Source organism: Sarcophilus harrisii, chromosome 5, assembly GCF_902635505.1.
Source record: "Sarcophilus harrisii chromosome 5, mSarHar1.11, whole genome shotgun sequence".
NCBI lineage: Eukaryota > Metazoa > Chordata > Mammalia > Dasyuromorphia > Dasyuridae > Sarcophilus > Sarcophilus harrisii.
The window spans coordinates 266,785,979-266,808,888 of record NC_045430.1 but is presented as its reverse complement, the minus strand read 5'-3'; the positions used below and the strand labels follow the sequence as shown (position 1 = coordinate 266,808,888).

The window sequence follows — 22,910 nt, the reverse complement described above, 5'->3', positions numbered from 1 at the left end:
GGAGTGCTCATTATTTTCAGGCACCTGAAGATCACATCTTTAATTTTTTTTGTGTGTTCAATTTGAGATTCTGAGCAGATATATCTTGTTAGGTGTTTTTGTTCTTACATTATTAGTCCCAGGCTTCTTTTCCAGCTCGTGGGAGAGCCCTGGCTCTTTCCATTTGGATTTCCTTTCTCCCCATCTTTCTGTATTGGCAGTAGAAACCCAGTAGAATGTAAGCTATTTAAAGCCAGGAAAAACTTCCATTTTTGTATGAGCTCCCAACAAAACACAGTAGTACCTGGCACACCATCAGTCTCATCATCCCCATTCCCATCATCATCATCATCATCTTCAACACCATCAATCATCATTACCATAGATTTCATAAAGCCTTGTAATTTTGGTGAAGTGCTTTACAATTATTGTCTCATTGGCTCCCCACAACCACTCTGTAAGGGAGGGACTATTATTAACCCTATTTTTCAGATTGGGAAATTGAGATTTAGAGAAATGAAGTATATAAGTAATCAGAGGATGAGTCATGATTTGAAATTAGGTCCATTACTTGGTGTACTGGGCCACTTAGATACTTTTAGACATATAATAAACACTCAATAAACACTGTTGGTTAATTGGGATTTTGTTTTGTTGTTGTTTAGTAGTCTCAGTTGTAACTGACTCTTTGAAATGTCATTTTGAGGTTTTCCTGGAATGGATTCTGGAGTGGTTGGCCATTTCCTTTTCTAGCTTATTTTATAGACAAGGAAAGTGAGACCAAAACACTTAAGGTCAGGGTTACACAGCCAGTAAGACTCTGAGGCTGAATTTGAACTCAGTTCTTTCTAACTCTAAACCAAATGCTCTTATTTATTGTATCACCTTGGTCATTTCAAGATATAGTTTATACAGATATAAAAAAAGTTGTTTCTTTTAATACAATGTTAACTCCTTGAGAGCAAGGACTGTTTCATTTTTATCTTTAATTATTAGCACAGTTCCTGGGACAGAGTAGGTGCTAAATAAATGCATGTTGAATTAAATTAGTACTTTTTAGTTAGAATGGCCTTAAATAGCATCTCTATAGTCAGATGTAAGGAGATGTGTGAGACAGATACTGGCCTTGGAATCAGAAGAATGGTTTTCAGTTTTGCCTTAAGCTCATATTTCAGTACGTGATCTGGACAAATCACTTTGCCTCCCACTAGGAAAAAGAGAATTGATAATACCTGTCAACCCCATACAGCAATGTCCTTCAAAGACTCAAATAAGGTGAGGTACATGAAGCCTTCTACAAATCTAAGAGTGCCATAAAGTAACAGTTGTAATGATGATGAAGAAACTAAATACCAAGTACCAAAGTCACTTTAAGAAGAGGTGGGCTCTCTGTAACTTGACCTCTGATCTGTCCTTCCAGCTTCCCTATCCCTTTAGCCCATTCATCAGTTAGGCAGGCTAATGAGAATGGACTGATAAGGACCAATTTGTGGACTGGGTCTTATTTTTATACTTCTCTTTCAATTCCCTTCAAGTCAATTCAGCATTTATTAAGTATCTCCTTGATGCGTACCACTGTTCTGGATGTTGGTAGTGGTATAAAGTTCAGATAAGACCAAGTGTCTGCCCTCAGGTGCTTCAAGTTTAATGTGGGATAAAGCAAAAAAGATAATGAGCGATGGTAATAAGTTATGATCATAAGTGTCTTACTTGTAGATATAGCGCAATAAAAAAAGAATATGGTGCAATGTGACATCTCAATTTTGATTCTGTTCCTTCCCGGCCATTGGCTGCTCACTTTGGCTGTTGGATTCCCATGATCTCTGGATTTTTGAGATCTTACGTCTCTAGACTTAATCTCATCCTGCCATTATGGATTTTTGACAGTGTCCCGTGCCCCACTGAGTGGCCCTGGCCACCTCATTGTCCCCATTTATAGCACTTCAGATAGCACTATCCTTTTCCACCAGTGGAGAATCAATGATCTATTCTAACCTTATCATTCCTTCTAAATCAATACTCTGGAAATGATTTTGCTGTAGTAGTAAATCCCCCTGATCTCCTCCTTGTAGATAGATAGATTATCATCAAGCCAATAATTCTTTCTTGAAAGACTTTGCCAAATGCCCTACCGGATATATCAGTATCTTTACTGTTCTGCTTTAACAGTCTGGAAACCCTATAAAAGAATCCTAGAAATAAAGTTAGCTTTTCAGAGTTTGTTCATAGTAGACCCATGCTGGCTAAACCTGATAGAATATTCGCTTTGAAAGTCTTTCAACAGGTCTGATGTTGGATTCATCCCTTTTGTATAGAATAGATATGACATCTTATTTCTTCAAGAGTTCTGGATCCCTTTCATAGTTCTAAAAAGTCAGTCTGAATAGTATCTGAGTGTTCCCAATGTCTGAGATGAGCCCAACAATACTTTATATAGTAAGTACTGAGGGTCTCATGAAATGTGATGGGTAAAGAAAGTCAAAATGATACAGACAAGATACTTTTAGAAGGTGCTTATAGCTCCCCTGGGAAGGTGTCACTGAGAAACCAAAGGTGAACCAGGAAGAGCCAACTTGGAAGGCAATGGCAGTTTGAGGCAGGGCTTTCCCACAAGGGAGATTCAGGGATCAATACCAGAGTCCTGGTGTCAGGCATCAGATGCACAGTGAACAAAAATGAGCAGAAATCTGAGGCAGGAGCTATTTAGTAACCTCAATTTGTACCCTGGCTTTCCTTTGGTGCTGAAAGAATATGCAAATGTGATTGTTAAACCATTGTTAATGTGTTATATTAGCCAAAGGGACCAGAAAGGAGCTGACACTGCTTTGGCTTTCAGAGTGAGAAGGAAGGGAGATAATTCAGACTGTTGACCAGTAGGTTTGAAGTCAGTTCCTGATGGGAAGAGAAGAGAGTAGCAAGCATTATTAAAGGAAGACTTGGTAAAGGATGAGGGACCATCATGGAGTCATTAAGAACATGAGGAGCCAGATCAGATCCTTGTCCCTTTCTGATAAGTTTGCTCAACAAGACCTGAGGGATCCTGGCACAAAGGTCATCTAGAAAAGACTTAGATTAGTCTAGTTTCACACCTGGTTTCTGACACGGTGATTTCAGGACCATAGACAAGTCACTTAACTTCAGAATAATCTAGGTAACTCACTAACACTATAAATTGCAAAAAAAAAGATCCTGACTTGTATTGATAGAAGATTTTTTGTCTCTTAGGACTGTTTTTGTCTTTCTTTGTACCCCCAGTACTCTCCTGGTGGCTAGCAGTGCTTAAACTTGTTGACTCACAATAACTGATCTACCAATGACATCACAAGTCTACTCCTCTCTCAGTCACTAATGCACTAGAAAGAAATGCTATGATTTGGAACTATGCCCAAAGGCTATCCAATTGTACATATCCTTTGATCCAGCAGTATCTCTATTGGGTCTCTATCCCAAAGAGATCAAAAAAGGAAAAAAGGACCTATTGGTGCAAAAATGTTTGTGGCAGCCCTCTTTGTGATGGCAAGAAACTGGAACCTGAGTGGATGCCCATCAGTTGGAGAATGGCTGAATAAGTTATGATATAGGAATGTTATGGAATATTATTGTTCTATAAGAAATGATCAATAGGATGATTTCAGAAAGGCCTGGAGAGACTTACATGAACTGAGGGAAACTGAGGGAGCTAAGTGAAGTGACCAAGAGAAAATTGTACACCATAACAGGTAGATTATATAATGATCAGTTCTGATGTGGTTCTTTTCCACAAGGTCTTGTGATGAAGAGAGCCAATTGCACCCAGAGAGAGGACTATAGGGACTGAGTATGGATCAGAATATAGTATTTTCACCTTTGTTGTTGTTAGCTTGCATCTTGTTTTCTTTCTCATTTTTTCCCTTTTTGATCTGATTTTTCTCATGCAGCATAAATGTGGAAATCTGTATAGAAGAATTGCACATGTTTAACATATATTGAATTACTTGCCATCTAGGGGTGGAGGGAAGGGAGGGAAAAAATGGAGCACAAGGTTTTGCAAGAGTGAATGTTGAAGTGATCCATGCAAATATTTTGAAAATTAAAAAAAAAAAACTTTAATAAAAAAGAGAAAGAAATTCCATGAACACAACAAATCTGGAAGTCAACAAGACCACCAAAATCCCTCCCTACTGGGAATGATAGGGACAACAGGATTTTAGAGTTGGGAACATTTGGAACTGATTGATCCCCTAGCATGTTGATGAATAGTTCAATGTTGGCCTGGAGGGAACATTCTAGTGAAGTGCCCCAGGGCTCTATTCTTGGCCTGATTCTATTCAGCCTATGAACAATGACCTAAATTAAGGAATATCTATGCATGCTCCTCAAACATTGTGACAGAAAATTGTGTGGAATAGCCATCGAATCAGGGGATAGAAATCCTTCAAAGACTTCAACAGATTAGCATAATGGACTGAAGCAAGAAGAAATTAAAAGAGGAAAATGCAAAATTCCATATCTAGGGTTTTTTTGTTTGTTTTTTTAGTTTTTGGTTTTCAAATGAAAATGAGAGAGAGATTACTGGAAAGCACGTCCCATGAGGAAGAAAAAGTTGTATGAGTTTTAGTGCATTGCAAACTCAGCATAAGTGAATAGTGTGAGAGGTCAAAATGACCAGTGTGGATTTAGGCCAACTGTACTTTGAGTAAGGAAATAGTTCTGCTGCATTCTGGGTCCACCGGGACATAGCTGGAGTGTTCTCTCCAGTTCTGAGTGAAGGATTTAAGGAAAGAAATTGGCAAGCTAAAGCAGATATGAAGGAAGGTGACCCGGTTGGTCAAGGGACCAGAAACCAGTTCTTTAGAGGAAGGGATCTGTTAAAACACCTGGGACTGTTTAGACTAAAAAAAGAAAAGAAAAAGGCTTGGAAAATAGGGAGCAGCAGAGCAAATAGCCTGGTCATTCTGAATCTGAGATTCTGGAATTCAACCAGAAAAGGGATATTAGCCTTGTCCTGATCAGGTTCCAAAACAGATCCAGAGGAAGAAATTTACAAGAAGGCCAATTTGTAAAAAGCACCAACATCCTATGACAGCCATCCAAATGTGGACAGGGCTCCCCTGAGGAATAGTGAGTCACTAGCTGGTTTCAGATCTTTTTTTCCCCTGAGGCAATTGGGATTAAGTGACTTGTTCAGGGTCACACAGGTAGGCAGTGTTAAGTGCTTGTGACTACATTTGAACTCAGATCCTCCTGACTTTAGGGCTGGTGCTCTATCCACTGCGCCACCTAGCTGTGGCATTTTTAAGGAAACATGGTGATTATTTGATGGAGAGGTTATAGACAGGACTCATGCTTTGCTAAGGTGTGTACCAGTTCCTGTTTAAGGTTCCTTCCAAGGAAGCCAAAGAGCCAGCTTTTGCTTTGGTATTTTCTCCAGTCCTATTTCATATTCCTCTTTTCTCCATCAAATTGACTTCATTAACTGCATCCCCCTGACTCAGTACCCATACACTTGCTGATAGTATATGTTTAGTATTTGCCTCATTCATTCACTTATAGGATCAAATATCTTGAACCCACAGGAACCTTAAACTTTATTGAGTCCAACTCCCTCGGTTCACAGATGAAGAAACAAAAGCTAGCACAGGTTAAGTCATTTAGCCAAGGTAAATAGTAGTAAATAGTAGTAGCTGCAGCTCTGGAGTTTTCCATTGATTCAAGTGTCCTCTCACTTCATCCTTCCTAGTCTGTGCAGACTATATTCTCATCCTTATGAGAGAAGTATTCAAAAAGATTTCTGGCTTTTCTTTTCTAAGCACTTGAGGCAGAATTTGGACCCAGGTATTCCTGCCTTCAAGTCCACTGCTCTATCTACTCTCCACCCTGTGTTATCTCCTTTCATAAATGTTAATTGAATTGAATTGAATTTACATGTAAAATGGGAATTTTTGGCTTGCGATTCTTCACAAACAAGAAATGCATTAAAACAGCTAAGGAAAGCGGGTTGTAAAAATGGAGAGATATATTTATACTTTCTGTCTTGAATCCTTGCTAGGCAGTGAGCACTGTATATAGATTTGCCCTCTAGGTTAATGGAAACTCTGTACATTTTCTCCTTTCGCAGCCCGAGTTTGCTAATGTTTGCTTTTGGTACATTCCGCCAAGTTTAAGGAAGATGGAAGAAGGACCTGAGTTCTGGGCAAAGCTGAACCTGGTGAGTGAACTGAGTTTTATTCATTGGTAGAACTGATAATTCAGTGGCCCCTGTGTGCGGGCACTATAAACAAACCTCCTTAAGATCTGATCTTTGATTTCTTGTGGGTGTACATCCTAAGTACAGGAGACAACTATGCAGGTAGGAAGAGGCTGTAATTTTAAGAAGGCTGAGGAATAAGAAGCCATGCAGAATGGCGGAGATGGCATGGGGTAGGAGGCACTTTTGTGGCTGTTCAGGAGCTCTCCCACAGTCTCGCTTTCAGCTTAAATTCTTTTTTCTTCCTTAATATTCTAGTTGGGAAAATGGTGGGAACCCCAGAGTATATGCTTCTGCAACAGGTCATGAAGGGGTTGGTAGCAAATTGAGATGAAATCATGAACACTTAGGTTTCAAAGAGTCCAAATTACAGTCCAAAGGACCAGCAGAACATTATTACAATGCACCATTTGATCTTGAAGACTTTCCAAGTCAGTCTCCTTGCTGTGGGCTCTTTCTTCCCTCTCCCCCCTACTCCTAGGGATTCCTGGTGATAAAGTGGGAGAGTGTCTGGCTGCTTTCTCTTTCTGCTGTCCCCTACTGATGAATCCTCTATCCCTACCCACTGAACCTTTTAAATCAATGGGGAGTCAAACATTGTTCCTTATCGAGAAAATATTGGATACCTTATCTGCCTGTCCTTTCAGAAGGGAGAAAGGGCTCCAGTGATAGCATTGAAGGCAGTTAGAAGGAAAAAAAGGAGGGTCTTCCTTCTCATTGGAGGATCTTTGAATAAAAGCTAGATTGCACTCTTTGAGAAGATCATGGAGAGGTTTCCATCCAGTTTCAGGTTGGACTACATTAATGCTGCATTGCCCTCGACTCTGGGATTCTCTGATTATAATAATAATATCTAGACTCGAAGATTGACAAAGCTCTTTACACATATATGGTCTCATTCGGACCCTTTAAGAATAAAGAGAGGTAGGAGCTATTGTTATTCCCATTTTACAGAAGAAGAAACTAAGGTTTCAGTCACATGGGGGTAAGAGTCTTGGCCAAATCGTGAACTTGGGTCTCCCTTCCAGCATTCTGTGCACCATGGTGCCACCTAGTGGCCTACTGTGATCTTCACGGCAGCCTTCCCTTGTCACGACATATTGGCTAAATCCACTGATGGCCCCATTTGCTCTGCTACGTTTTACTCCGAAAATGTTCCTCAGATTGGAAAGTTTATCATTTTCATTATTTATGCATGACTAATTAAGCTTCTTTCTCTTTAATATAATGGACATGGACATTATACAAATACTCTACTTACTATCAAAACTGGCGGCAGATGGTGGAGTCGAGAAACGATGAATGGCATTTACTGCATCCGTGTCTAGACAGAGCGTTCATTACCTATTTCAGGCACTTAGCACTGTCCTTGGGACTTGTCTTGCATTACTGTCGGATAATGTAGGCAGAGAAGTGCTTAAGAATACATTTCTGATGGTAAGCAACCCATAAAAAGAAATCAGAATGGGAGGAAGGGAGAATTTAATCGTGATCTTTCTGCTAACATTTTTCACTTTGATGGAAAGCTGCTGACATTTCTTGAGGAATGGGGTGTGTGTGGAAATACTTGGAGCTAAGAGAAAAATCAGTGTTGCTTTTTTTTAAACTAAGAAATATTCCATTGTACAGAGTAGTTAGAATCTAGTCAAAAGAAGTAAAGATTGTGACGTGTTTTTTTTTTTTTTTTTAAATAAGTAATTCTACAAAGAAGTAATTCTGGATATTTCTATTTTTTCCATCAGACCTTTATTTCATTGGTATAAGGAAACCCCAAAGGATGAAACTCCTTCTGCCAGTGCTGGTTGCCACTTTGGATGCAGTTTATAATCATAAAAAAGATGTCTAGGGTAGTAATGTAAACTCCAATAGAAAAATACGCTAAATTGTACTTAAAGAACCGTGTGGGCAGCATATTAACTTAAACCACATATTAACATTATCTATGTTTTGTATTTGTTTTTATTTTGTTAAATATTTTCCAATTACTCAGGCTAGCCTAGGACAATGATTAGATGCCCAGGGTCAAACAGCCAGTCTATGTCAAGAACAAAAGTTGGGTCCAAGGCCAGCTTTCTATTCCCTACCTCATACAGTCTCTTATAGAGGACTGATTCATAATAAAAATATAGACCAGGACACTCAATAAAAACAAAGGCTGCTTAGCACTCCATGAGATTGTCTTCTTCTCCAACAGAACTTTTAAAAAAGCAGCTTAAGAGCCATTGATCTAATAACCATTGACTAAACACCTACTGCGATTGATATTTTGTGAACCCAATGTACTATGAGATATATCTTGTATCCTAAGCATTTGACCAGCTGAGACCCCTATACCAGATGATGGCACAGAGAGTAAAATGTTAGACTCTAGAATCAGAAAGACAAGTTCAAATCCAGAGTAACTGTCTTACTCTGGATTACTCACATAATCAGTGTCTGCCTCCATTTCCTCATCTGTAAAATGGGGATAAAAATGGTAACTAACAAGGTTATTGGGAGACATTACAAATTGCAAAAAAAAAATGTTTTGTAAGACTTAAAAAGTGCTATATTCAATAACCTACTAAAGTTATTCATTTGGTCAGATGGGAAATATTTGTCTTCTTTTTAAAAAACTATGGTTTCCTATTTCTTTTTCCAGTAGCATTCATTCATTGAACAGCCATTTACTAAGCATTAGTACTGAGGGCTCTGTATGAGAGATCCAGAGCTGAAGAAATACAATCTTTGGTCTCAAGTTGCTGACAGGCCAGTAAGAAGATGTGACATGTATTGGAATAAATACAAGATATCCCAAGTCGGACTATAGTTTTAAGGGATTATAGTTATATTAACATGATTTTAATATAACTATATCTTTTACATTTGTTTTATATCTTTTACAAATAGCTATATTAAAGCTTTACTTGCTGAAAACAACTCAGAATTTTGGGACAATGTAAACTACAAAGTAGGAATTGATTGGTAACAGAAGTGAGATACAACTCCCCACAGAAGTTCAAAGAGGGAAAAGCCTAGAGTGTCATTTCATTCAATTTAATAAGCATTTATTAAGCAATTAACTGTCGATCAGACACTATATTAGGCACTGAGGATACAAACACATTAATGCCCTCAAGGAGATGAAGAGAGAAAGCATTCCAGCTACCGAGGTAGGGAGGCAGGAGGTAGAATGTATGGGCTTTGGGAATATAGCATATTGTATAGTATAAGGACTACAAAAGGGAGCTGGAAAACAGGAGACCATGTAAGAAGCTGTTGCCTTAGTCCAGATGAGGGCCTATGCCAGAGTGGCTGGTGTGTGAATTCCCTTTTTTTTTAAAGAAAACTCTATGAGACATGGTAACGATGGGATGGCAGGGAGATGTGAGATGGTTAGGAAAGATAAGAGGAAACTACATGGCTTGAAATTTGGGATCCTATGGGAAAGTTAGGTCTTCAAATCTGGGTTTGTAAAAGAAGACAATGAGTTATATTTTGGACGTGTTAAATTTGAGATACATTGAAGATATCTAACATATTATTGCTTTGTCTTTCTATTTTTGTCTTATTAGAATGTAAGCTTGTTGATAGTGAGCACCGTTTTGTTTTCCTATATTTTGTAGCTCCATTTCTTAACATGATACCTTAGTACATAGTAAATATTTAATAATTGCCCTATCTAGATTTGGGATTTGTATGTATATGGGTGGTAATTGACCTCATAGGAGGTGATGGATGAAGCCAACCAGTAAAGAACTAATTGCATGGATTCATGGATGCTCATTGATAGGGCACAGCAAATGAATGCTGGTCCAACTAAGGTGAGAAAAAAAGCACTTCTCTAGGCAAAAAGAGAATTATGAATAGATAGTACCATAAAAGTCCAGGGAGAAGAGAATATCTTGGCAGTGAAGTTGGAAGGTGCAAATGCTTCCTAAAGATCAGAAAGGAGGAAGACTGAACAAGGCTGCTGGATTTGGCATTTAAGAGACCACTGGTTAACACTGAAAGAGATTGTCAAGCTAGTGACAAGCTAAAAAGCTAATTAAAACTGGGTTTAAAAGACTGGGAGGAAAGAAAGAAGAGAAGAATGAGGGAAATAAATTTTTTAAGAGTTTGGCTATCAAAGGAAGAAGAAATAAAAGATCATAGCTTGAGGTGGCCTGAAGTGAAGGAATTTTTAAATGATTAAAAATAGAGACATAGATATATTTGTAGGCTGCAGGGAAGGAGCCAGTAGATAAAGGAAGAATGGAGATTTGAGAGTGAAAGAGGGTGATTGAAGGGCGGACACAGGAAGTGCTAGACTCAAGGGCACAAGTTGTAGGACTGAACTTGGGAAAGAGAAGGACCACTGCTTTGTCAAAGACTAGAGTGAAGTAAAAGAGAATATAAGATAATATGCTAAAGGTTTTGAGGTATAGAATTGAGAAGAAGAGAGAGTTGGTGCTGTATAGTTTATATCTTTTCAATATGCTTTTTGATGACATCTTCTCCTGAGAGAAACTGGGTGTCACAATGGATAGAGCTCAAAAAGACCTGTGTCAAATCTGATCTCAGACACTTATTAGCTGTGTGACCCTGAACAAATCACTTTATCCTGTTTGCCTCAGTTTCTTCATCTGTAAAATGAAGTGGAAAAGGAAATGGCAAATTGCTCCAGTATTTTTTCCAAGAAAACCCCGTGGCATGGCTATGGTCAACCAGGTTGTAAAAAGTCAGGCATTACTGAAATGACTGAACAACTATAAATCTCCTAAGAGGGAAGAGAGAGAAGCTAAAAGAGAGAAGGGAATGTCTAAATCTACTGTAAGGAGTATGAAGTGCAGCCAACATATGGATTGATACTTGAATAAAGGCAAAGATGGCATAGTTGCAAAGATTGTACAAGTCAAAAGTCTGAGAGGGAGAGATAACACATGGATGCCAGAGCCAGCATTCAGAGAGATTTTGAGAGGCTAGAGAATTTGGCTTGAATTTAATAACATGAAATATGATGGGGATGTATGGAGACAGATCCAAATTTCCAAGAAAATGATTGAGGAAGCTTGGCTAGTCCCCATCTTGTCTGAAAATATTCTAAGGTTTTTTTAGAGAAATTAAAACATCCTATGAGTCAACAGTGCAAGATGGCAACCACGAAAACTAAAAAAAAAATTAATTATAAAATTAATTATTTAAAAAATAATAATTTAATAATAAAATTTAGAGAGGCTATTTAGAGGGGCTTTGGGGGAGAGGATGGAGAGTTGATCTCAGAGACAAGAACCTCCAGTGTCACCTTTACATACACTAGATATATGACCCTGGGAAACAGGGCCTCTCAAGTCTCTGAAAATTGCTCTATGACTACAAGTTAGAGAGAGAATCAACCTGCAATAGCTGAGGGACTGACGTCACCCAGGTCTGTACTAGTGAAGTCAAAGGAACAATTCTAATTAAGTTCTAATTAAGATAGCTGGTATGTCCAGACCCAGGGAGCTGCTTACTTCACTGTACATGGATTTGGTCAGAATAAATCCAAAGGATTCTGTTCAGTTCTGGGTCCTCCCTTTTAGATAGGTGCATTGATAGGTTAAGGAACATTTAGAACAAAATGGCTAGGGAGCGCTGCAGCACACAGAACCCTGAACCAAGAGTCAGAAGGACTCATCTTCAGGCTTTCAAATCCAGCCTGACACTAGCTGTATGACCCTGTGTGTAATTCTGTCTGTCTCAGTTTTCTCATCTATAAAATGAACTAGAAAGTGAAATGACAAAATACTGCAATATCTCTGCCAAGAAAACCCTAAATGGGATCATGGAAAATTGGACATGATTGATATGACTGAACAACAGCAAAGAACAATGTAACAAGAATAGTTAAAGGGCCTTGAGATAGTAGTGGTAGTGGTGGTGGTGGTATAGTAGTAATAGTCATCATTGTCATAGTAGTAGTAGTAGGATATTTTGATATACTATTTTAAGTTCTGCAAAATGCTGTATATGTTATCTCATTGGATCCATAAAAAAGCCCTGGGAGATAGATGTTATTATTATCCCATTTTACAAATGAGAAAACTGAGTCAGGGGTTAAGAGACTTGCCCAGAATCACACAGCTAGTGAGTGTCTGAGTCTGGATTTGAACTCAGATCTTCCTGACCCCAAATCTAGTACTTTTAGCTGCTGTACCATGGTAAGATTGGAGAGAAGATGATTTAATGGGAATATACCAATTGCCTCCATGCATCTGAAAGATTGACACAACAAGGAAGGGAAAAGAATTTATTTAGCTGCACAAAATGGAACTGGGGACAAAAGTTTAGATCTACTGTCAGGAAAAATATCTTAAAGATTAATATTAGCCCAAAGTAAAATGGGTTGCTTGGGGTGGTGGTGGGCCAGCCTTTGTCGGAGGCCAGATGCCCATTTCTAGCGGTAGCTGTCAGGGGAACCTCCATCAGGTGCAGGTGGGATTTAGGGGTTTCTGAAGTTCTTGCCAACACCAAGTATCTATTCTGTGGATTGTGATACTTTGCGACAATCAATAGGGAACAGAGACAACCCCACCCCAAACTCGGATCTTAGCTGAGTTTAGACTGTACAAGTTTTTAGCAGAAAGTCTACTTGTCATTACATCTACCAAAATCTTCTGACTGGTTGATATTTTCAAACAAGATCAACAATGTAAGTGTTTCTTTTAGCTCATATATTCTTAAATTGTTTTTTTTAACACTTTGTCAGTGTATGTGTACATGCATGTGTGTGTGCTTTTGTGTGTGTCTACACATGTGTGCGCACATGTGGGATGGAGATATATGGCTGCAGTTTATGTCAATGGCATTCTTTCCTAGTCTGTGAGAGCCCATGTATGTGATTTATAGCTTGGAGCCTGCTAAAATACCCTTGAAATTTATTTGGGGGTTTATCTTGGATTGAGGAGCTCAAAGAAATAAATAAACTGAAAGAACACTTTGGTTCTCTGATGTAGACTTGTGTCTTGCAGAACTGTCAACTCTTGTAACCCACAGTATAATGAATGCTCTTGGTGACCGTGGGCAAGACAAGAGAGGGGGAATTTATCTCCGACTGTGCAGAGGGAGATGGCACCAGGTGGCTCTTGAGAATACTCAGAAAATATGTTGGGTTAGGGTATTCAACACTGATCAGCCATGTGACAATCACATGCGTTGTTTTTTTCCTTCCCTACCAGCCCGGTGCTCCAACCATTCGTTATACCCTTGCTTCTAAAAACAAACTTATAAAACCTAATTCTTCCAATCCAGCTTAAATCAATTTAGTAATTTATTATGTACTTGCTATGTGCCAGGGAGTGTGCTAGAATTTAGGGAGGAGGAAGAGAAGGAGGAGGAACAGGAGGAACAGGAGAAGGAGGAGGAGAATTGTAGTTATAAAGTACTTTGTGGTTTGGGAAGTGCTTTGCAAATATCTCATTTGATCCTCACAGCCACCCTATAATTTAAGTGCCATTATTATTCTCCATCAAACTCTTGAAAAAAATGGAAGCTGAGAGTTTAAGTGAATTGTCCTGGGCCATACAACCAGCTAGTAAGTACTTGAAGCTGTTTATAAACTTGGAGCTCCAAGCCTACCTCTCTGTCTCCTACTTAACTGCCTCACTAAAGACAATACCTGCCCTTGAGGAGGCTGTGATGGTTGTCCAGTCGTATTCAATTATGTCTAACTTTTCATGACCTTTTTGGGATTTTCTTGAGAGAGATACTGGAGTGGCTGGCAATTTTCTTCTTCAGTTCATTTTACAAATGAAAAAACTGAGGTAAATAGGATTAAGTGACTTGCCCAGGGTCACACAGCACATAAGAATGCAGTAGTACCAGAATTCCAAATGCTTGTGTTATTCCTGGTAGCAATTAAGATCCCTCCAGAGATATATGTACTTTCTTCTACTTATTAAAGATGATGCAATCAAAAGAAGATTCAAGTCCCCACTTTGCCACTTAGTACTAGTATGGCCTTAGGCAAGTCATTTCAATTCTTAGTTTCCTCATATGTAAATGAGGGATTGGGCAAGATAATGTCTAATCCAGATCCAGGTCTGTGATTCTCTGACTTACTGTATCACTGCCTTACTATGTCACTGTTGTTATTGAGGCAATAGATACTTTCTAACATCCAAGCCAACTCCCTTACGATGTACATTTCTTGAAAAATTGTTTATGAATTGACAATATAAAAGGGATGTACCCTTTAATTTTGATGACATGATATTAATATTGATGCTTGTAATTGACCAGATTTTTGTTACCTCTTCATGTTGACTTTGATGACATTTTTATATATTTTATATAAATATCTGTATTTCTATATCATATAAATATTCATGTTTACATATATTATATGATTATATATGGGTTGTTTTTGTACTGGTTTCTTCAATCATTATTACTTCATAGGAGTCTTTCTATACTTCTCTGAATTTTTATCTGTCTTTATGATGCAATAATATTTGATTATCTTTATATACCATCATCTGTGCAATGACTAACTTTGGGATCCCTATTTTGTGTCTGAATAATTCTGCTGTGAATCCTTTTGACAGTACTATTCTTTCCTTGCTTTCAGTGTCTTTCCGCCAGTTGTGAAATAATGGAATAATATTTGATTATCTTTATATACCATTATCTATGCAATGACTTTAACTTTGGGGTCCCTATTTTGTGTCTGTGAATAATTCTGCTATGAATCCCTTTGACAATACTATTCTTTCCTTGCTATCAGTGGCTTTCTGCCAGTTGGGAAATTTCTGAGTTAATGATTAAAAACATGGAAATTCCATAGTGTTTTTCAGAAGGGTTGAACTCACTTCTCCACCCTACACCTCTTCCTAACACACCCAACTGTCCTTATACTACTTCACTTTGCTTTTTAGCCCTCTACTCACTCTACAATCTCTCCATAAGAGAACACACCCATTGTTATAGTTTTAAGTATTATCATTAAGTGAATAAAGCCCAAGTGTATATATTCTTCTTATCTCTCACCAGAGTTTCAGTCTTGTATTTCCAACTGACTTTGTGGCCACTTCTATTTCCACCTTAAATTCAGTATTTCCCAAAACAAATTAATCTCAAGCAAAGCCTCAAATGGCTATCTTTCCTTATGGCCTTCTTTCTTCTAATAGTAGAATTATCCTTAAGTGACACATCTTGTGTACACATCAGCTTTGTTCCTCTCACCTAGAGGCAGTCAAATGTCACAGCAGATAAAATAATAGCCTGGGAGTCAGGAGGACCCTTACTAACCAGATGACCCCGAGGAAGTGAAGGTGAAGAGGGAGTACATTTCAGGTCAGAGGCAGTTAATACTAGCATGGAGTCTGGAGGTAGAATGTCATAGCAAGAAAGGGCAGCCAAAGCTGTGTGGGCCAACTCTTACACACCTGACAAGAATCCCTGTTACAAGATACCAAAGAAGTCATTCTTCCTTTGTTTGAAAACTTCCTTATGAGGTGAGATCCTACTGCCTGCTAATCTATTCCTTCCAATTGTCACTCAAGGTTTCTGTGGTCTAGAAGAGGGAATTAGACAATAACTTAGAGAAGTACAAAACCCAATGTTATTTAAGGATGTTAGTTTAAAATTCTTTCCCTCTTCCCCCATTGGACTTGCCATTGTAATTGTCCTTCGAAAATCAGCAGTATCCATCATGGGGCAAATTCACTCCATCTCTGATTCACTCTCAGGAACAGAAAATATTAACAAGAGGGGCAGCTAGATGATGCAATGGATAGAGCACTACCTCTAAAGTCAGGAGGATTTGAGTTCAAATCAAATCTTAATACTTCCTAGTTATGTGACTCTGGGCAAAAAGCTCAATCCAATTGCCTCAGCCAAAAAAAAAAAAAAAATTTAAAAAAATGAAACTGTTAACAACTGTCAATTATTTCCAATACTTCTCTTTCTTATCCTTCCCTCTTTCTCTTCTGTTCAAACTACTCTGTTTTTAGCTTGGTCCAGTCTCCTAAGTCCTTACCACATTGTATCATGCCAGAGAATGACTGTCTGATGGTTTTCAATATGGCAGCTGAGTTTTCTTTTCCTCTTGGCCATCCCAAACTCATGGGATCTTTTTTGTTCATTCCAAGGCTTATGGGTATCAATATGGAATATAGTAAAGGGGGGAGAAAGAGAAGCAAAGATAGAGAGATGGAAAAGAGAGGGGAAGAGGGAGAGAGAAGAGACAGAGAGACAAAGAAAGAGATACATTGACACCCACACACACACCCACACACACACACACACACAGAGAGAGAGAGAGAGAGAGAGAGAGAGAGAGGAAGCTAAAGATATAGAGAATCTAATTGAGGATTCCATTAGTTTTCTCTGCTCTACCATTATTCAGTATTCTGATGCATAAGATTTTCTTCTTTTCCATTGGCATTTCATAAGTAGGTCTGTATTATTCCTCTATAATTTACATTCTTGAAGTAATTAACAATCTGTCTTCTAAGGTTTAAACATGGTCATTTCTGCCTTTTAAAATATTTTTTGTTTTATTTTTTGCTGACCTGCAGATTTGTGACTAATTCTGGTCATTTATAAGAGCAGGCTCTTTTCTTTTCAACAGTAGGGAAAGAATAAATCTCATCGAACCCACTTGATGGGCTTGTTGTTTTATTATATATTCAGCAGTATAGCTTGAAGCGATATTCTAAATATCTTTAGGGAAAATTTAGTGCCGTTCATGAAAAGTGCCTGATTAAGTGCCCTGGGTCCCAAAGCTGCACAATTCAGGTTCCACATGTTATTTCACTCAAGTCATCCTGCCCTGCCTGATTCACATATGGCTGCCTGTATTCTGGGGCACAACTTTCTTGTCCATTCTTGGCCATGCCCATTTCTCATCCCATTCCTCCATTTTTTAACAATGAAAATGACTGACATCTTTGCGATCTTTTTGATCGCATTACATGCATTATTACACTTGATCATCACGGTAGTCTGGTGAAGTAAGGATTTCAGGGATTATGATTCCCTCATTTTACAGGTGAGGAATTTGAGGCTAAGAGAGAGTCAGTCAGAATTTGTCTAAAATTCGATTTGCTTGAGATTCACCTCCATGCATCTTCTCATTCTTTGTCTTGGGCTTTATATTTTTATTCTATGCTGAGTTTCTGTGTTGCTTGTAATTATGGCTATGCTGTTTTGACTAACTATATGCCTTTCAAGATTGGAGTATTGATTGACCCAAGTTCAAACACAAGCCAACAACTACCTAGTTGCATATGGTTCCAGCAATGTTTTGTATCTGCTGGGGCAACTGGCCTTGATGAAAACTATTTGATTAAAACCAATTTATGTAATAAAATGTCCTCATGATTTAGAAAGTGCTAGTACATTGCAGAGAATTCCATTTTCTAGGGAAAATGCACCCTCTAAAAGATGTATTGAAAGAGAAATTTAACATACTTTTGACTAAAAAGCATTCCAGAGTACAGGTAAGAGGCTTACCTCCATTTTGATGGTACAAAAGATACTACATCTGGTAGATTTTCCCCATGAATTTTCTATGTTCTGTAACAGTTCATTCTCCCAGTCCAACAGGGTTTAAATAGAAAGTGTAAAAAAAAAAAAAAGATGTTGCATTAAACAAAGGTATTTTGAAAGCTGTGCTTTGAAAATTGATGGATTGGTAGTTTCATTGGTGTGGATACCACCAGTAACATGTCAATCTATCCACATCTTCTTCTCTCCAATTCCCATCCATATCATTTCAGAACCTTACTCCAACTCCCAAGACTCCCTCCCACAATTCATTACAAGCCTGTCTTTTAAATATTAGCATTTGGGCTATTACATTATACCCGGTTTTAATTTTTATTTTTAGATTATATCCTAGAACTGCTTTTTCTTACCCTTTTGTTGACTATGAGGGCTATACTCCATTTCTTCTAAGGGGTTCCTGCCCACAGTAGGATATGTAATGATCATCTAATTAAATCCACCTATTCTCATGTATTTAAGTTCACCAATATCCAAGATGTTGGTTTAATCTTTCCGTTTCCTGTTTGACCACATCTAGTTTATCTTAGTTCAAAGATCTTAGATTGCAGGTTTCCATGCGGTATTGATCTTTACAGTATTGGATTTTCCTTTTATCATCAGACACATCTGTAGCTGAGCTTTCTTTGGGCTTTGGCCCAAATGCTTCATTAGTACTAGAACTACTTGCCAGTATCCTTTGCTCTTCTCCAGTGGTGTATTGGACCTGAGGGGCTAGTCTTTTGATGTCATATTTAACTGTGATGATGTTTTCTTGGTAAAGATACTGGAGTGGTTTGCCATCTCCCCATGCCTTTTGTCAGAACTCTCTACTATGACCTGTCCATCTTGGGTAATCCTGTATAGGATAGCTCATTTTTCATTTCATTAAGCTCTGAAAACTCTTCTGTCACAACAAGGCTGTGGTCCAGGTCCAAGTCCCATCACTTCTTGGCAAGTGAATGGAGAAGAAATAGAAGCAGAGTCAGAGTGTATATACTTGGGTTCAAAGATCACATTAGATAGCGATTGCAGCCATGAAATTAAAAGATGCTTGCTCCTTGGAAGGAAAGCTATGATAAATCTGGACAGTATGTTAAAAAGCAGAGACTTCACCCAGCTATGAAAGATCTGTATAGTCAAAGCTATGGTTTTTCCAATAGCAAGTGTGGCTGTGAGACTTGCGCTGTAAGAAAAGCTGAACATTGCTGAATCAATGCTTTCAAATTGTACTGCTAGAGAAGACTTTGGGGATTTCCTTGGACAGCAAGTAGATCAAATCAGTCAATACTTAAGGAAGATAATTTAGACCATTCATTGAAAGGACAAATACTGAAGCTGAAGCTTAAATAATTTGGCCACATATTGAGAAAACGGGACTCATTGGAAAAGACTGTGTTGTTGGGAAAGATTGAAGGCAAAAGGAAAGGGGAATGACAGAGGATGATATGGATGATAATGTCATGGAAAAATGAAATTTAACAGAATCCAAGAGGTAATGAGAACAGAAGGGTTGGCATGCTGTGGGCCTTGGGATCATGAAGAATCCTATGAACAATTGAACAAAAACACCCTTTCAAATATGGCACAAATTGGCTAGCATTCTTGCCCACTTTCATATGTCCCTAATACCTTTGATGATATTTTCTTGCATACAGCTAATCATCGGTAACTCTGCCATTTGCTACCTCTGTAACTTTGGACAAGTCAATGTAGAAGTTGAACTAATTAACTTCTTAGGTTTCTTCCATCTCCAAAATTCTATGATCTTATACTTTTATAACTATGAAGAAACATTTATACAAAATCATTCATTAGATATAATCCTAGCTTAGTTGACCATTCTAAAAAGTTCAGTGTTTCTTCTTCCCTTTCCTCCTTTTCTCCCTCCCTCCCTCCCTCCCTTCCTCCCTCTCTTCCTCCCTCTCTCCTTCCTCCCTCCTTCCCTCCTTCCTTCCTTCTTTTCTTCTTTCTTTCTTTCCTTCCTTCCTTCCTTCCTTCCTTCCTTCCATGTCTTTTCCCCCTTTTTTCTCTTTCACTTTTCCTTCCCTCCTCTACTTTTGAGCACTTAGTATGTACTTCTAGGAAGCCCAGAGATTTCCCACTCAACTTGGTTCACTGAGGCAATGCTAGCAGAACCCCAGCTTTGACAGGTTCTACAAGATGCAAATACTCTTGAATCTAGTCTTAGCTGCAAAGTGCATCCTCTGTGGATCTTTCTAGCTGAGTTCTGTGAAGTTTGTCAAAGGGCTGGCCACAAGAGGATGGATTTTTTTCATAGCAGTTTTAAAAGATTGATCACCAAGTCAGGGAGAGGGTGGGATCAGCACTAGGAAGAGGATTCTCACGTAGAAACAACATAATATAAAAGAAAAAGCATTTGATTTACAAACAGAGTGTCTGAATCAAACTCCTCTCTCTCCTATTTACTACCTTGGCCAAGACATTATATTTTTTCTGGACTTCAGTGTCTTCATCCACAAAATAAGAGAAGCTGGCTAAACCCTGAAGGGCCCTTTAAGGCTATAAATGCTTTTTTATTGATTAACTCCTACCAATCATCAAATATGATTTAAATACATACTATATGTCAGGTACAGTTCTAAAGCCTGGGATTTAAAAAAAAAAGGCAAAATAGGTTTTGTCTTCAAGGAGCTTACATTGGGTAACATATGTATGTTTATACAATAGAGCAGATTAAAGGATCTCTTAGAATTGATGACATTAGTGGCTGAAAGGATTGGAAAAGTTCTTATGAAGAAATCTGGTGTTGAAGGAGTTTAAGATTTAAGAGTGAGGCGGGAGAGCTTCCCAGGCATTGGGAACAGTCAGTGCAAAGCAGCTAACTAAATTCAGCCACAATCCAGATCCTAGAGATCCTAGAACATTCTCCTTTCTTCCTCAATGAGCTCAGTTCTGTCTCACAATCTGTGTTTCCTCCCTCTCTCCTGTGCTCATATAAGGGGACTTCAGAACACATATTGATGCTCCTTAAGATGCCCTAACTTCTTCACTCCTCCATCTACTCAGTTGCCATGCTCTGTTCCACTTCCTCACCTCAGTTACCCACAGAATTGGTTGTAGCCTTCCCATCACCAACAAGGGCACCACTTGGAAATGGCTTTATCTCATCATAATATTTTGGCATTCTTTCTTTTCTTAAGCATCAATAATGCTCACACTGTTCTCTGTCCTCACCATCACCACCATTGCTTCTCCTTTTAGAATATAAACTCTCTGTGGGCAGAAACTGCCTTGTATTTTGGATTTCCTATATCTCTAGCATTCAGCACTATAACACATGGTGACAACTTTATGATCTCTCAACCAACCATCCATCTATTTATTCCTGGTGCAAAACCTCTGATCTTATGATCCTATCAGATCTTGTGATCACCACCATTGCTTCTCCTTTTAGAATATAAGCTCTCTGTGGGCAGAATCTGTCTTGTCTTTTGCATTTCCTACATCCCTAATATTTATCACTATAGCACATGGTAAGACTTTCACAATTTCTCATCCATCCATGTAGTCATTCCTGATCCTAATCCTGATCTTATGATCCTACCTTGGGATTCAGTGTTCCTTTGCAAGGATTCTTGTAGACAGAACAAAGAGCATAAACACCCTGAGGTCAGGTCCATTTCTCTTGGTGGAGCCCACAGCATGCAGTGTCGTGCCTGCCCCTGGCACTCATGTTCTCCCCAGCTGCCGCCTGGCTATTCTGCCAGGGAAGCTCAGCAGACACCGGCTGTCTCTCTGTCCTTGAGAACCATCCATGTGTCTTCAAGCATGTAATCAGAAGATTGTAATTACCACCAACTGGGACATTCCTGGGGACTTTGGCTAATATGTGACATTGTGCAACAAGGCAAGGGGGAGAGCTTTTCTACACTGGGCTGGATCAGGCTTTTCACCTCCATTTTTGAGTCCCTTTGTTAGTGCCAATCACACCCCCTGGTGGTGTTTTTTGGTCCTTTCCAGCTTTGAGCTGTAAAATGCCTTAAAACTGAAGCGGGGGACTGGGATGGGAAGCCACAGTCTCACTCCGGCCAGCAGGCCTGAGTCAGCCAGAGAAAGGACCCCTTAGTGGGGAATTGGGGGGGCATGAGAGATTCAGAGAACTCGAGCTACATGTTTGCATGGCTTAGACAGGGATTTATTCTCAGTTGAAAAAAAGACTGCAAATACTTTGGTCTCTTCAGCTGCATCTCTCCAAGACAGAGAATAATTAATGTCAGTGGAATCATCTTAAATAAAGCACCCTGTGTGTGTGTGTGTGTGTGTGTGTGTGTGTGTGCATTGTGTGTCTATACATGCAGAGCTTTCAGTAGATAAAATTTTGGAGCAGAAGATACCCAGCTTGTGTCATTATTTTCACCTTCTCCCCTCATTCTTTCCACCATCTTTCTTCTATCTTTATTACTCCAGATGTTGGGTAATTTCTATACCCCTATCTGAGCCCCCATCTGGCCCACCCTACCCCACCCCCACAGACAATGTCAGATGCTGCTGACCATTCGCATCTTCTGAAAAGTTGTCTCATCCCTTCAGCCCTTGCTTCTGTGCTTTCCCTGTTTGATAGGAAAGTCAATTTTTCATAGTGGATCTAGTGCCGGTCTTGAAGTTGGAGAGATCTGAGTTCAAATCCTCCCTTAAATACTCAGGAGCTATGTAGCCCTGAAGGTAGCTTAACCTCCTTGTGTCTTGGTCCTTTCAACCATAAAAGCAGAGGCTTGAGCTTCTGACTTTCCAAGTTTATTATCCTATAATAAAGATACTCATGTAAATATGTTTGCTTTGGAGGGGGAATTGTTTCAAGGAGAACTAGACATGCAATTTCATAAGTATAGGGAACTTCCAATGAGGGAATACCTTTACCAGTGTTGATTAGTGCCTGAAACTTAGAGGTTAAGGGAGTTATTTGGGGGTTTCTGAGACCCTGAGTGAATTGTCCTGGATTCCTCAGACATTATGTGTCAAAGGCAACTCCCTACCCACCACACCATCCTGCCTTGAAGGAGTTAGACAATACCAAACAGTTAATGATAGCTCTCCTGGATAATATATTTGCATGTTTAAAAGGGCCTAATAGAATCATGTGATACCTGACCCCAAAGAATGAGAATAAAATAAGAATTTTAGGCACCAGGTAGAAGTCTGGTGAGAAAAATACAGAAGGGGCTAGGGAGCACAGTGGATAGATAGAATGCTGGACCTG

The 22,910-nt window shown here is 38.9% G+C and overlaps 1 protein-coding gene across 1 annotated transcript in view; it reads left to right on the top strand.

Annotated features, from left to right (window-relative positions):
* Positions 1–22,910, top strand: part of GADL1 (glutamate decarboxylase like 1) — a 206,190-nt gene that overhangs the window by 118,176 nt on the left and 65,104 nt on the right. The window contains exon 14 of the mRNA XM_031940417.1: positions 6,077–6,166. Coding sequence (XP_031796277.1) covers positions 6,077–6,166 — 90 coding nt within the window. The remainder of the gene's footprint in view (positions 1–6,076; positions 6,167–22,910) is intronic.